General features: G+C 37.4%; 1 protein-coding gene across 1 annotated transcript in view; it reads left to right on the forward strand.

Moving 5' to 3' along the window:
• The window catches only part of PIK3R1 (phosphoinositide-3-kinase regulatory subunit 1), a 54,590-nt gene that overhangs the window by 19,487 nt on the left and 18,049 nt on the right, over positions 1 to 17,054 (forward strand). The window contains exons 3-4 of the mRNA XM_032206600.1: positions 13,312 to 13,404; positions 14,129 to 14,203. Coding sequence (XP_032062491.1) covers positions 13,312 to 13,404; positions 14,129 to 14,203 — 168 coding nt within the window. The remainder of the gene's footprint in view (positions 1 to 13,311; positions 13,405 to 14,128; positions 14,204 to 17,054) is intronic.

The following is a 17,054-nucleotide window of genomic DNA, read 5'->3' on the forward strand; positions in this document are numbered from 1 at the left end:
TTGCTGGCCAGTGTGGAAGAAGGCATATTCCGTCCAGCCAAAAGACTTTCAGATTCACAAACCTCCACCCGTTTCTTATGAGTGATTGTTGCTTTAATGGCTCTCTGTACCTATATGAGAATGCAGATAGAAGTATTGATAGTGCTATTATATTTTCAGATATGGATGTGTCAGAAGAGCAGTTAACTTCATGGCCAGGATCAGGATGGTGGAAAAACTTTTTTTTACTTTTTTTTCTTTGTGTGTGTGTGTGACTCATAGAAACATGGTATACTTGCAGCACTTAGCTATGCAGCATATTAGTGTAGCGCTGATATGCTCAGTACTCCCCTAAGTTCAGTGACAGCGTAAGGCCTGATCCTGCTCCCCATGAAGTTTCTCTAGAGAAAATAGAAAATGTCCAGTGGCAGCAGTGAGGAAGGGAAGGGAAGCAGGGGGTCAGAGTGCTGCTTGAGTCTTTGCAGAGGACATAAAGTGAGCTTCTGCCTCCCTGGCATCTTCTCTGGAACAGCAGCTTTCATTTAAGCACATGAGTTAAAATCATAGGAGACATGTCAGCTTGTAACCAGATGTATTTATTTATTTATTTTTCTTTGCTCAGCTCTTCTCCAGTTTAGGCTTTCCAAGACCATATAGAGATTGTTTTTGCAGTTATTTCAGCCTGATCTACTCCTCCTTCATCCTCGCTCCTTCCCATGATACTACTTATTTTCAAAAGAGACACATTTCTTTGATTTAGACCTTAAGAAATGCTTTAATGCTGTGGGCTTTCATGGAGGTTGCACAAGGTTTTATCAGAGTTCAATGTGTAGCTCATTCTAAGGGTTTTCTTAAAGACAGGCTTTGCCTATTTATTTATTTATTTATTTATTTATTTTTCTCCAAAGGAAAACTACCAATGCAATCTGAAATCCTTTTCCATGCCTTCTTACCCTTGACTTCAATCTTTGCAGATAATGTAAAATGTAATGTAAAATAGCACGGACAGTTTTTCATGCTAGCTTTTCATTTACACTATCTTTGTTGTTCTTATCAATTTTTTAACACTTCCCATAAATAAATTTTACACTGTATGAATTTCTGCAACATCATGTGCTAGACAGTACACAAATAAAGTTCTTTGTCCTGTTGCAGTTAACCAGCCAGTTGAGACCCTGACTGCTTTGTAAAGATCCGTGAAATTACTTCACAGCTTTAACTGCTAAGATCTAAATTAAAGTTAGTGCAGTGGGAACAAACAGTGATTTATGAAAAAGAGGTCTTTAAGTTCATTCAGTAAGTGCTTGTACTTCATATTCCATGACATCCATTTTGTATAGCATCTCAACTGTGTAACATATAGTGGGGATGAGAAATCAACATTAACATTGCTATGGAGAGAAACCTAGACAGGTGTATGATATGGGTCAGAGAATCTATTATTATAAAGCCTGAGAATTTTCTTCTTCATCTGAAATTAAAGACAAATGTGGCATTAACTCTCTGTAGATACAGTTCAGGAATAAAGTTGTTGTTTCTGTATCTGTGTCAGATCAGCAAATAGTTTAATGTGTGTAAGGATTAACCCAGTTTTACTTTCTTAAAAGATTGCCTTTCAGATAGAGCCCTAAACTTTTTTTTTTTTTTTTTTTTTTTTTTTAAGGAGGGAAAAGACTTGATTTGAAATATGTTCATTTCCACAATAAAAAAAAAAAAAAAGCTTTTGATGCTGGATTACTTTTACCATTGTTTGCTTTTTCTTCTGTGTGACTGCTGTACACTCATTATTTTTAACTTTCTGTGTACTTATGTTTCCCATAATTCCCAAGATGAAGGAACTGTTTTGGCTTTTATCTGTCAGCAGTTTCTGCCAGTACTTTTATGTAAATCTTCCAGATCTAAACAACTTGACTTCTCAAACACAGTAATACACATTATCTTTTTCTTTCAGTAATGAAGAGCTTATTCTTTTCCTCTACATTGCTTGCCTATAGATAGAGAGTGATTTATTGTGTCCTCCTACCTTAGTTTCTTCACAGAAAAAAAAGGTGGCAAAATATTCTTTCAGAGCAAAATAAAATGCTGTCCTGAAGTTTAATGTATTCTGATTACTGAATAGAAAGAGTATTTTAAAATATGCTTCTCAGGTAGAGTCATTACCACAAACCAGTGATAGCCTTGCATAAATAAATAAATAAATAAATCATGGTAGTAAAACCAAAAAATATGAAAGAAACAGCAGTAAGGAACAAGGATCCGTTACAGGTGAGACAGATCATTCTGGAGAGAGTTCCAGTTCCCCTAGTATCTCATACTGAATGTCCATCCAGCAGTCTTGCTCCTGTTATAAAGAGGAGATGCTGCTGGAGCACCACTACTAACCATCATGATTATGTGGGAAGAGAATTTAGTAGGTAACTGCCCAGCCATTTTGAAGGAAACATATCTGCTTTTTTAGGTGAAAAGGGCCAAATGTCTGAGAAGACCAGCATGGGAATTTGGCATTATCTGTAAAGCTTTTTGTCGTGGAGGTCACTGAAGTCATCTTACCATCACACTCTCCACAGCCTTGCCCAGAAAAGGTAGAAGATGGTGGTGGCTGGCCAGAACCAATATTTTCAAGTGCTTCTGGACATGGCCCTCAGCATTCCTTCCCTTAAAAGATAGGCAGCTGTCTCTCTCTTGTGAATGACAAAAGTTTCCAGGAACCGAGTATGTATTTCCTTCCTCACTTGCTCTGAAGAGTTAGAAAACAAGTTGTGGAACAAAGTACTCTTTCATGGAAAGCTGAGTTGGACATGAAATAATAGAGGACTTGCATTTGATGGGGGAAGTAAATGGGAGAATATGAGCCTACTAGAAGACCAAGTGTTCTTTCACAATCTGGATAATACTCAAGGTAATAAGTACCTCAGCTATTCAGCTGGGTTCTATCCCTTGCACACTAAACATTGTGTGCTGAAATAAGCAAAGTAATTTCATGGGAAAAAGGTTAACATAATGTCAAAAGAAGAACTGAAATGGCACATACTACCTTACGTCATAGCTGTCCTATGTTTTTAGTGCTTGATGTTGTGATCTCAGTACTTTTTAAATTTAGCTATCTTTCTGTCTGTGAAGTATAACAGGCAGCAGATGGAACTTTTTTGTAGAGCAAAATACTGTGTAAATGTATTAACTTACATATACCCTATTTAAAATACACTTTTGCAAGGATTTCACTGTTTATTAAAAAAAAAAAAAAAAAAAAAAAAAGGGACCAAAATGCAGAAGTTAGTAGAACTCCAGGGCTTTATTATCTTTGGGAAAGAGGAGGTAGAGTTTGCAGGAAGGTTAGTAGAGCAACTGGTATGAATTCTAAGAGATTTCTTAGCTAATCATAAGGGAGGCTTTGTTTGAACAGAACTATCACAGGTTTGTTCCAATTCTGATAAGGACTTCTAGGTCTTACTGCTGCAATTTGGATGTTTAATGACAATAATAACCCTGCAAGTTGCACAGGGAACCAGTTAAGTAGGTCACGAGATGCAGATGTTGGTGGAACACACTTCATCCTCACACCCATGCTTAGACACAGTATGCTTGCATATTCAGTGTCATAGCTTTTCCTTCATGGTGTTGTGTTAGGTTTCAAACAAAAGCACTGACAGAAGCTGGAATGCACAGTTTTTCATTGGCAGTGAGTATCTCTGAGGAGAATTGGGCAGAATTGCTGGTTTTATATATACATATATATATATATGTTTTGTTTTGTTTTGTTTTGTTTTGTTTTTTTCCAGAGCTCAGCTCTGTTCTAGCCATGGAACTGCCATCCTGAAGGAGGAGGAAATGTACAGGATCCTCTCTTGTTGAAAAAGGCAGTGTTTTGTACTTCGCTGGTCCTCCCTGTACCTTGCTCTCATTACTGTCACCTCTGTGATCTTAAACCTTGCTTATCGGGGTGTGGTAACTGGGTACTCACACCATATTTTAACTCTAATCTGCCAGTATCTCTCCAACTGCAAACTACCAGTGGGGAACCTGCAGGCATCAACAGGACATGAAGAGTAGGTGTTTACTCCTTAAAATGTTTTCTTTTGCTGTGTTCAGAATAACACTCAGAGGACTGCTGGCTTGCTCGGTTTAGAAGTATTAGAAAGCTCCTTCACTTATACAGCTGATAGTTAGGGGCTGTGAGAACCCTGCTACCTGCTGTGCTCCTGTGAGTCACAGGGTAATCTGAGAGAAATAAGGGTAAGATGGAAATAGTCATCAGCCTGCAAGCCCTGGGAGAGGTGTGGGAAGCCTTTAGCCATGTTTTGTGCTCTGTAGGGATGGAAGGAGGTGAGATGCACCTCTCCCAAACTGGCAGTGAGGGACCCCACTCCTTGCCCACGTGGTGCATACCTCCAGCGGTGCTTGGCGTGGGCTTTTCAGCTCACTGTGTGCCTTCCTCTACTTAGAAGCAGAAAGACATCTTATTTTACGGCATTCTTGGTTATTTCTTATTTTACTGTTTCTGCTTGCCTGGCAACACTTTGAAAGACAGTTGAATAAACAAGTACTTTTCCCATTTCCTTCAGTTTGTAAGGAGTTTTCTTTTGCAAAGCAGTTCAAGCATTGTATATGACATTACAGTGCAGTGAACTGCAGGACAGAATATGTTCTACGTACTATTTTTTTCTTAAGCTGTGTAGTTTTTCCCTAGAACAGGGCTTCCTGTTTTTCTAATTTTGCTAATACTAAATGGAAATAGTTGCAGCCATTTCAAATGCTCAGTTATAGTTTAAAAAGGAGTACTACAAAAATTCACCCATAGAGGGAAGCAAAATACTGTTTTTACAGGTCCTAACTACGGTCTGCTTTTTAAAAATTATCTGTGCTTCAGTTGAAGCCAACAAAGAACATCTGTTGTCTTATTTATAGCTCCTATTTCTAAGAAGTATATTCTGCCGCAGATGAGAAAAGTGCCTGACAGCTCATAATTCATAAAGTTACTGAGGTTTAATCTGATGGAATATTATGTACAGAATTCCTGCCCAGTACAGACAGTATCACTTCCCTTTCAACAGATCATACAAGTAGGGCTTTATGAAACATTAAATTAATAGGTGTGAAACATGATTAGCAGTCACTATTAGAAGTATTAAACTATTATGAAGGTATATAGTATTCTACACTGCTGTTACTTGGTGGCTTTATATTTTCTGCACATTTGTGCAGCTGAGTTTTCCTCAAGTCAGACACAGCCTGTCCTTTCTTTCTTTTTGTCTGAACTTTCATTCTGTTTTGTCTTAGATGTGTTTTTTTTTTTTTTAATGATTAACGCAACAGCTCTCTGACAAGTATTGATTTTCTTGTGTCAGAGAAGGGTAAGGAGACCCCAGATTTCTTTCTAGAGAATTGGTAAATTATAAAACATGGCTTCCTATGTCAAATCAAAGTTTTATTCTGTCTAGTTCTGCCATCTACTGTTTATAGATGAGTTTCTTGTACTAATCTGTATGTGCCCTGGGTTGTTTCTTTTCCCAACAGTTGCCCCTTATTCTCTTTAGTGCAGCTGCTGTGACATTATAAAAGGGGATGAAGGAGGAGTTTGTTCTCCCAGCTCCCCAAACTTCCTGCGTAATCACCATGCACATGATTTTTTATCAATCAGATCATTGCTTGCATATATGTGCTGATAACCCTGGAAAGTATCTAAGCAAAGTATGTGACTTGTCTCAGTTACAGCATTGATTTATACAGGTAACTATGTCTTTTTCCATATATTATGTGTAGCCAGGAAAAAATGAAGTAACACTCAGTTTTTATTCTAACCCTTGTAGATTCAGTGGGTTGGACTATAAATGCCCCTGTCATGCTATACATATAATTGTTTTCCTGAAGAAGTGACTGGATGGCCTTATTCTGTTAAGTACCATATATTACAACTTATACATTTTTTCTACAAGTATCAGTCTGAAATGCCCTGAATTTTCAAGCTTATAAGGGGTGTTTGTTGGTACATACCTCACACTAGGTTTCTGTAAATTCTGGCTTTGTGATTGATCAGTGTGTAGGGATGGATTGAAGTTCAGAAGGTCACGTTGGTAAGAATTACAGCAGTTATCTTTTGGAATAAACCCCTTCAAAAAATTCTTGTCCCCCTACGTGTCTGATGTAGGATCACAGAAGAAATACAAATGCTTTAAAAAGTGACTGAAGTCCAAAAGAATATTAAGAGAGTATTGTTTATCCATGAGTTAATTGTTACCATTGAGATGCCCTAGAAAAGGCATTCTGCTTTATTTGACTGTTTATCCATTGTAGATGAAGGAAAAAGAGGACTGACCACTGATATGGTAAACTGTTTTTCCTGTACAGCTCTTTATTTTCACTGAGGCTAATATCTTCAACATACCATTAGCAGACAACATCTGAATTAAGTTGTCACTGTCTTCTAGCATGTAGTCAACACCTGCTGACAAATGGAAGAAGTAAACTGGGCTGGCTGCATATTATAGAAGAATTTTCTGATGGGGCTTTAGAATCAGCAGTATTTCCATCAAGCTTCCCAGTTGTAATTCAGTCACGTAAGGTCACCAGCAGGCACTATTTCTTCATTTCTTTTCAGAGCTTTGAGATCATTCATACGGTAATAAATCTTGACTTGCAGACATTTTTCAGCCTACATTAAGATGGGCTTCTTGTGAGCCTGAAGGCTGATAGCGTTAGTGGGACAGACCTTTTCTTTTTCTAGTACTCAGATAATCTTCGTCTCTCTTCATTTCTCTTGGATGTAGTCTCCTCTATCAGCCATGGCTTCTGTGGTATTCTGAGTTCACAGAGTCTGCCTGATTGACGACATCTGATAAAAATAAAAGGCAAGTAATAGTAGACAGACTTACTAAGCCACTCATAATGATGTGTCAAATTCACTGAAGTTTAAAACTCTCATATTTTCCCATTAATATTTTTGAAATAGTTCTAATTAAATGAGTACTGGAAAAGGTGGTTGAGCACTCCTGCCATTTTCAATGGTGTTTTCAGCCCCTAGGAGAATTTAATTGCAGTCAAACCTGAATCATCCTAGGTCAGAAGGGGCACAAGGAGAGGTCTTTTATTCTTCCAACAGTTGCAGCTGAATTTACTGTCTATTGTAGTGCTTGATTTATCTATGACACACAATGACATAAACTTCTTTGTCTTCACTCTCACCTTCTTGTCTTTCATCGCTGTCCAGTCAAAACCTTTTTCTAATAACAGGTGGGCAGTTCTAAATACTGTATTTGTTTGTTCTTTTGGTAAATGTCATTAAGCTCTCTAAAATTACAGGTGCTGAGGCAAGGTTACTGTCCTCAGAGTGAATTTCTCTGTGGTATTTATTTGTAATGCCAGACTAGTCTTTTTCTGTCTTGCTTGAACTTAAAGCACAGATCCCTCATACTTGTTCTACCAAATGTTTCTACAGAAACTGTTGCTTCCTAAGACTGTAACAAAACGTACAAGGGGCCATGAAATGCCCCCACACTAAAAGTTATGGCTTTTGTGTCAGTCAGGCTGATTTCGTTCCCTGATGGGCTGTGAGGTTCACATAGCCTTGCGTCCCCTGCTGATGGAGGTGGGTGCTGAGGGGCAGAGAAGGCCAAGTGAGGCTCTGTCTGGAGCAACCACTACCAAGGTCTCTGAGAAGCACCAGGCCACCTGACCAGCCTTGCAGAGGCACTCCTGGTGCTTCCCAGTGTTACAGGACCTGCACTCTGGTTTCCACAGACGGGGCTTTTCATGAGAGCCCTTAATACACTGCTGTCTCTCCACCCTGGGGACTGCTAGCAGGAAGGACACACAGTACACCAAGTACACCAGGCTGCCTTAATACATGCCACTGCCTGAACAGCTCTGCAGCAATGCCAGGCTGCCAGGATCCTCACTGAAATTCAGATTCTCTTTCAGGGAAAATATCTGATAATGGTGAAGTACTTTTCCCATGCACAGTACTTAGTGCTGGTTAAAGCATTCATGTTTGGACATACTGAATGACTTTCAAACATGGATATGTGAAAATCTTGTGACTGCATACTTCACTATGTAGGTGGATACACATATAAAGAATGTGTCTGCACACACATAAGCCAGTTATGATCATCTTAAGACCTGTGCTGTCAAATACTATGCTTTTATGTACAGTCATGTTGTCATCAAATGCAGTATGTATAAACAACTTTAAATGCCATTTCTGAAAAAAAAAAAAAAAAAAAAGAAAAAAAAGAAAGTGCATGGAGTAATCTTGATTCAAAGCTAAATTAAAGTAATGTTAGTATATAGTTCCTGTAAAATATCCAGAAATTGAACTTCCTTCCATGGTTTGTGTTGTTACATTTTAATGTAACTTTTTTTTTAATGTAACTTTTTTTTTTTTTTTTTTTAATGTATTCATTTTCATTCTTCTTCCAACAGTACCGAAAGATTTGGCTCAGAAACTTCTGAAGCCAAATTCCAGCTTTAAATTTCCACTTGTCGTTGCCAGGTACTAACTCTAAAATATCTCTTTTTACTGAGAAGCCTTCCAAAAGGTGCAGGTGCGGGCTGGTTTCATCTTGCACTTTGTAGCTGTGTTGGCAACCCTTGAACGTAAGGTATGCTCTCATCTCCCACACGTTGCGGTTGCCTTAGTGCTGTTCAGGCCTGTCTGTATCAGGGAGAGTGAAGAGTTCACAGATTGGAGAGAACCCTGACTTGTGGTTCCTCTCATTGGTTCTCACTGTGGCAAGGTAAAAATAGAGCTAGTGGAAAATCCAGCTTTTATCGTGTGTCATCAGAAGCTTCCTTACTATCTGGAGACCTACTACCAGGCTTGTGACTAGAAAGAAGACACGAAAACTGTATGACAGCTTTTCAGAATCTTATTATTTTGGAGACAGTGGGATTTCCAAAAAAATAAAGCACAGGATTTTGGGGAAAAAAATGATTGCTCTAAGCGAAAAACTGATACTGGATTGTAGTAAAGGGATCTACAAAGTTGCTCAGATTCTTAAGACTGGATTTGGTTCTCCAAACCTCTGTGCTGTGCTACAGCATGCTTCAAAGCAAAAGATACTTTTGAAATCAGGTACTAAATGAAGATTGCATGTCAGAATTTATTATCTTCCTCTTTTACTAAACGTGACCTATCTGGAAAGTTTTCCTTTTCCTCTGGAAATATCTGAATATGCATGCTATATTTTCTTCTAGAACATCTAACCTTGAATTAGGACTTCTTTAAGGATGCCTTGTGTTTTGGCTACAGTATTCAAATTGTTTTTCCAAAACTAGCTGTGGTTTTCTTCAGGTTAGCCTCTGCCATTTCTTATAATCATTTTGAAAATGAAGGGCACTTCCCAAATTTGGCTGTCCTTTGTGTAGATGTTGCAAACTGGCTTCAGTTCTGCAAATACTGCCGAGTCTTCTTTTTTTCTAACAGATGTGTGTTTTGCGAGATCTTCAGCTTAAAATGGACATAATTTTCTATTTTGTGCAAAATTTTGGGAATTTAAAGTACAAGACAGTATGATGCTATAATGTGGGAAATATGATGCTATAATATGGGAAATGACAGCAATGAGTAGGAAATACTAGAATATGTGGAGGGTTAAGTAATATTCATTTGTTAATATCTCCTCCATGCTTATAAAGTGAGGATTTATTCAATGTTGTTGAGCACTATAACTGTATTGTTTAGATGTATTGTTCTGTCATTACTGTGCTGAAAGTAACTTTTTTCTCATGTTCATGTGTGTCTTTTTGCTATTGAGCTTGTACTCACTAATGTATTCGTAGCATTAACAGAGAGGTGATTATCCTGGATTTTTAGTCAAATTCATAAGTATTCTGTAGCTTATGTATTTATGGAGTAGATTTTCATTATTTTAAAGGCTCTCTTCATATTTAAAAGTTCAGCAATGTCTCTAATGGATAAAAAATTCTGCTTTTGGAGAATTGGCATGGGATATAGGGAAGAAGAGAAGAGATCAGAAATCCTGGTTTCTATTTTTATATTTTATTACTATTTTTGATATTTTTCCAGTGTAGGAAATATTTTATTTTAACCAATGCAATGTTTGCTCTATGTACACATGTTCTGTAGACTTATTGTAGATTTTACATAATGGTAAAGGTAAGTGCTTCCAAAAGCTTTTCATTATCATCATCTAAGAATATTATTGATCTAAGGATACTGTGAAACAAAGAGATTCAGTAACAGATTAGGAAAGAAATTTAGTTTATAAGCTAAGACCCTCTTTAAAGTGTAGATGAAAAGCGTGGAGATGCAGAGGCATTCCCTGTTCAAGTAATCTGGTTAAGGTATACATCCACCCTATTCTTTATGTCCCTTGGGGACAAACTGTGTTCCATAGTCTTTCTTCACTGCAGTGTCTTCCTATGAACTGAAATCTTCCCTTGACATTAGATTTTCCCTTTTTGTTTGCTTGGATTTTACTTCAATGTTTGAGCTTTGTTTATCAATCCTAATTCATCTGTCCTGTACAAAAATCTAAATCTACTGAGAAATAGAATTATTTTTCTAAATACGCCTTGTTTATAGCCATTTGCAGTATATCCCTTGCGATCATTTCAAGGCACATTTTGGTTAGTGTGAGAAAGCATAGTCATCTCTGCTGCCTGAAACAAGGGATAACAGCTGAATAGTGTCTGTCAGACTGACTTCCTTCTGTCTCTTTCTCCCTATTCATCTCTCCTTTTCTTGCTCAATTTCAGTTTAGACAGAACTGCTGCCTCCAGCTGGAGTTAAGAGATATTATCTTTGTTCAGAGATGATGCAATTACTCTGATGTTACTTAAGAAGGAGTGAGGTAACTGGCTATCTAAGGGAGCAAAAAATTATTTTTGTAATTAAAACTATGCAAACTCTGTTCTTAAAACCTACCTCTGTTTTGCTACCATGTTAAGGATGCATTTTATGCCCTTAGCTTTCTGTGACACTATTAGTATGTCATACTTGGAGTGTTTTTGTAGAACACCCATTGATACATTTCTGATCTAGTAATTCGTTTATTCTTTCAGTAGATTTGCCTTTACTATAAGATGGACTCGTAGTTTAGGAATGAAAAGAATTATTTGATATCAGTTTTACAAATCAGATGGCCTTTATTTCAGCATGACTCAGCAGAGGCTGCTTGGACTGTGAAGTCTTGCATTTGAACCCAACTTGGGTTTGATAAAGCAGACATGATGTTAAGATAAAGGATGTGTTCGAAAAGGCACCTGGAAGTGGTTTAACAATGTGAAGAGATGAAGATATCTGTGCCTCCATGAGTAGTTTGTTCTACATTAATAACTACACCTGGAGATATGCTGGTTGGCTTCACCTATAGAGCCAACTATTCACTTTGTATGTAGGCTTTAATTGCAGGGTTGTTCTAAGTCTGCTATCTGACAAAACGTTAGAGTTTGTCAACTCATTTGCATTTTTTTTTCTATGATGCCATCAAGGAAGGAAGTAATGTGTGTGTTTTTTAATAAAACCTATCCTCTAAAAGGTATGCAGACAGTCCTTATTTACAGTGCAGCCTTTTATTGTTTTATCATTATAATCTCATATCAAGTGTTCCTCTATTTTGCCCAAGATTTGCCCAATTTAATTAGTGTGTAGTCATCAGGGTCATCTTGTCTTTTCAGGGTACGGGTAGAGCATTAGAACTCCTTTGATCCCCAGGAGTTGTTTTGATGTTCCAGGAGTCATGAAAAAGTAACATCAGGCCAGAAATCTGCTGAGGCAACTCTTTGGGACTCCTGAATGCTCATTTTCTGGGCATCCTAAATTAAGCTGTTTAAACTAGAAGATATTTTTCTAATGTCCTTTTCAGTTATGAATGGACTGGAAAGTATTTCATCATTTTCATACAATAATTCTGATTCCTTTTGTAAGTAGCATGTCTCAGTGTACCAGTACGATCTACTTCTACTCCTAGTTTGTAAATATTATGTAAATTGTCTTTCATTCTTCTATTTTCTTCACTTCCAGATTTCTTCTGTAACTTACTTCCTGTCTTTTGCACTTCTAAATTGTTTGCATTTTTAAAAAGATATGTCATTGATGCTTCCAAACTAGGGTAAGGTCTCAGCCAGAATTGCCTGCTCTCTCAGTTGTGGTGTATTTAATTTTTTGCTTATCTAAAATATTTTCAATAAAAACTCGGTATTCATATTCTCCTATTGTTTCTTCTTCTTCTTCTTTTTTTTTTTTTCCTTCTCTTATTTAATTATTATAACAATTCAGTTCAGTTTCAGGTTTCTAGAAATATGGTGTGTTAATGTGCATGCACACGTAGGTGTATGTGTGTTTAAGTATTGTTCTCAATCAGTCCATGATGAATTTAATTGTCCAGAGATCACCATCACTTAGGCAACTGGCAACTTTTACTTCAACTATTAAGCTTTGTTTATTAATCATCAAAGAATGCCAGATGTTTCTGGCAGCTGTTTAATAATATCTTTATGTAAATGTTTTTGCTTTCCCGGAATTCACCAGGACCTGTCTAAAACATTGAAAATATTCTTTTGGTTAAAATTATGCATTTAGAGATAGATCATCCCTTACATCATAGCACCAGAACATTAATTTGTATGTTGTCTTAGTGAAGAAATCACGTTGCATGAAAACTGACTCTGTACAGAATTAGTATGCAGGTTTATTTGAATTGACAAAATGTTTCTTTCTGATTAGACTGCTACTTATTCTTAACTGGTTATTGTAGAAAAGAAAATTCCTGCTTCAGTAAAACTATGCTGTTAATACAATTAAGCTTGAAAAATGAAATATATATATATATATATACATACATAATATATACATACACATATCACTTAGCTTTTATACGAATATGAACTTTTGTTTCTCCTGCTATTTCATGCTTTTGCATGTTTACCTAGTGGATCAGCAGCTCCCAAATGGTGATGTGTTTAGCTCCCTCATCTGGTGCACAGTGGATGTAAATGCTTCAGGAACAAATTTTTTCTTTTTTTTCCCACATTGTATTTCTGTCCTTCCATAAGTGGCAAGCTTTTATTATATTTTCTTTTCTTGTGTAATACGGAAGGTGAATCTAGCACTGATTGAAATCTCTGAAAGAAAATGCTGTAAAAATACAGTCGTCATCATTTTTACAGCTTTCTGGTAAATTGTGGAGTGTTCTCATTTAGGCCTGACAAGTGGGATGTTTGCACAGTCTTTTACAGCTGATAAGACGAATGTGTTCCATGCTTAAATATTAGCAGGTTTCATTATGCGTCATTATTTTCATAAATAGAAATTGAATTCAGCTGTACCTTGGCTTATTTTTCTTTTTTTTCTTCTTCTTTTTTCTTTTGCAGCTTTTTCACTTCCAGATCTTACAGAGCAGTTTTCACCTCCTGATGTTGCTCCACCAATCCTCATCAAGATAGTGGAGACAATTGAAAAGAAAGGTAGGCTGAATAGTGATCTACCAATGCTTTTTGTTACTTGTGTAAGCCAGACATATTATGGGGCATATACAGACATTTTCTCTCACCAGTGACGTACCTCTTTATACACTGTGAAGTTTCAGGCTCTACAAATAGTCAACAGCAGCCTAAGACTTGCCTGTTCCATACTGTCTGTCACTGCTAACCACATAGGGTGGCAAAAGTTGAGCATGCTTTTAAGTCTCAGTTAAGTCTTTGACATTAACTTGAAAATGTCAGAACTTTTGTCATGTCCATGTCCCATTCCTGCAGTGGCATAACTTGGGCTTCTTACTTCTATCTACCTAAAAGACCTAGTGTTTCGATGAGTAGATACGTTCATGTGGAGTATAAAAGAAGATCTGGCTCCCATGCTGCTCCTGCAGGCTGTTTTCTTCCCTGGGATATGTGCCTCTGTTTCCTAGTCCTGGCCTTCTGTGGTCATCTTGTGGAGCATTATGCCAAGAATGGGGGGCTGTTGGGATCTCTGAGCTTCAACGTCCAGCTCTGTCTGCAGATCCAGCAGTTAGCATGTGTAAAGAAGTGTTTTAGAGCCTTGAAAAGCAATCACATTCAGTAGGAGGGTGGTGGTGGGAGAATGTTGCTAATTTATACTGTAGGCATTTATTTGAAGAAAACAGAAGTATGTTGTCTCATGGCAACAGTCACTGGAATATTTATGTATCCCATCGATTTTGTTTTGAAGGTCTGGAGTGCTCAACTTTGTATGTAACACAAGGCTCAAGCAGCTCAGCAGAATTAAGACAAATTCTTGAATGTGGTAAGTACAGCTTTCTTCCTTAAAGCACTAGATGGATTTTGTGGTCACACTGATACCATTTTATTTGGTCCCCTACTCAGCTTATGTATGATCTGATTCTGGATAATATAATACTAATCAGGCAAATATCAGTTAAAAAATAAATAAATTAGTAAAGTTTACACTTAATATGAAAAGTACTTATTTGCTTTTGTGGGTTGTCTTTTTTTATTGTATGGTTCTTTTCTCAATAATAGTGATTTTAATAATTTCTTGACCACTTGCTTATTCAAGGACTAAAAGTCTAGCTGCTCAGAAAAAAAAAAAAAAAAAAAAAAAAGTAGGGGGGGGTGACGGTGAGGGTGGGGAGTTCTTTGTTTGTTTTAAGAGGCAAGGGAAAGATGCACTATTCCTGTAAGGCTACAGGTTAATATTTTGTAAACAAATGGCCAATTGTTTACATGCAGTCCTGTGCATGCTTTTTTTTTTTTTTGGTGTGGTGAGAGGCAATAGCTGAATGTTGCTTGCCTGGTACAGAGATGATGCTGGAAGGGAAATCGAGAATTGATCTGATGTTGCTGCAGTAGCCTGGGTTCTCAGGCTTTGGACAGTAAAATGCAGTTACACCACTAACATCACATACCCATTCAACTTCTCTGAAATATACTTCCTTCTCTTTGGTATTATTTTTTTTTTCATGCCAGAATATACTGGCATGACAAAAGTCAGTTGCACTGTGAGAGATGAGGAGCTATTGTAGCAGGAGTGCTTGACCGTGCCTTTGCAAGCTGGGGTGCAACGTGTGTTGTGAGCTTCCTCTTGCATGAAAGAGCACAGAAATACAAGAGCTAGGAAAGGAAACTGGCTACATGCCGTATTGGCAAACAGTGTAAGCAAGCAACTCATACTGTAAATTAGCTCTCATCAGTTTTAGTAATTACAACTATTAGTAAAATGAACAAGAGATGATACTATGAGTTGACCATTCCTTCACATCAAAAGAGCATCTAGTACTCTACTGATTGTGGAGGGAGAGAAGTACATGCATGAAAGCAGAGACAGGAGATCTGCTTGTGGTGCTAGCTGCCTAAACCTTATTTTTACTATTCTAATTATATTATTTACAGTAACAAAATTGGTACATTTCTTAATTTATTTGGATCCCTTGTTAAGCCTTGAAACTAATGTGCACTTTTATGAAAGGTTTGTCTATCTCCTAAGATCAAAAACTTGTGGTTTACGTGTATTCTTTAAAATGTAATTAGGTTTAGGAAGGGAGATCAGGACTTTACCCTTCAGTAGCAGTCTCTTTCTCTGTTCTCTTTAACATACTATCAGAGTCTTCCAGGACAGAGACAGTGCAGTAGGCGTCCAGATACATGGATACAAGCAGACCCGATCTCCTCTGCCTGCTCTCTTGATCAATCAGTGTGCAAGTCAGCTTTGTTTTCTGAACCATGAACAGCATTAATGTGCTGTTCTGCTTATGGTTAAAATGCTCTGCATATTAATTTGGATAACTGCCTGGTAGCTTCAACACAGTGCTACTTAGCTCTAAAATCAAAACTGATTTGCATCTGGCCAGCTCAGCAGACAGAATAGTTAAGATCTGTTTATGACTTCACACCCAAAGAGTTGCAGAGTACCACAAGTTTATTTTTACTCGTGTATTCATTATAATAATTTGGGATGTACTTGAGAGAATGGGTCAACACTGAGAGAATCAGGACTTAACTTGAATTATGAAATAAACATCCTGTGAGCAACAGACCTATTGAAAACTGTTTTGTAGAAATTTGTGGTTGTATTCTCTGATGCTTCATTGCATTTGTGGAATTCATAGCCACGTTACAAGTTTTTCCATTGTAATTTTCTCAAGTGGATTCTTTGGTGTCTGACAAAGATTGAGCTCCTACTGCAAGCTTTCCTTTGGGGAAAAAAAAGAAGGGGAAGGAGGACCACTAAGTGTTTCACTACTCTCTCGGATGCCTTATTTTACAGTATGTGTAGACACACTTTGTAACTGTGTCCTCTACCTTCCTGCTGAGTTTGGTTTAATCTGGCCAAATAGGCTCAAGAGTTATTTTACAAGGGATTTGGCTACTCTGGAAAGTCAGTCAGCACTGGTATATTTAAATTCTTGTACCAAACATGCAAACATTTGGGACTTTACTGCAGCAGATTTTCATGTTTTAGGAGGAAAGCCAATCTTGCTCACACTAAGCATTTCTGTGTTTTCCTATTTTTATTTTTGCTGTTGATATTCCTTGCTTCAGTGCTAAGAATTAGTGGCACTCTCAGACCTCAGCTCGAGTCATAACTATGCTGGAAGGATACCAGGTTTTACAAGATAAATCCCAACTGATGGTGCACCAAGCACCAAGTTTTGCACGTGTCTATTTGTTTCCACTTACTCACATAAATATTTACAGACATGGGGCCCCAAGTTGTTAATCAAGCTTCCAGTCATAATAGAAGGAGCTGCCAGCAGAGAACCTGCATTTGAGCAAAGCCTTGATTAATACTTACTTCTTACACAAAATATTTACAGGTAAAACAGAGACCTGTTAAAAATATTCTGATGTTCCACAACATTGCCAACATCCAGCAAGTCACTACCATTATTATGAGGTCAGTCCTGCACTGTACATGACAGAAGGCTACACAAGCTGTGATAGTCATTTGGTTCATCGGATGCCAAAGGCCTGGACATAGTGTTGAGCACTGTATATTCCTCATGTCAAAGATGCATATTGGTGTCTTCCATTATGTCTTTTGAATTGTTCTCCATAAACCAGATATTAATTAGCAGTTTTGGCTTGGTATAAAGAGTTCATATCACAAACCTGTACATTTCTTCCAATTTCTAATG

This window comes from Aythya fuligula, chromosome Z (assembly GCF_009819795.1).
Source record: "Aythya fuligula isolate bAytFul2 chromosome Z, bAytFul2.pri, whole genome shotgun sequence".
NCBI lineage: Eukaryota > Metazoa > Chordata > Aves > Anseriformes > Anatidae > Aythya > Aythya fuligula.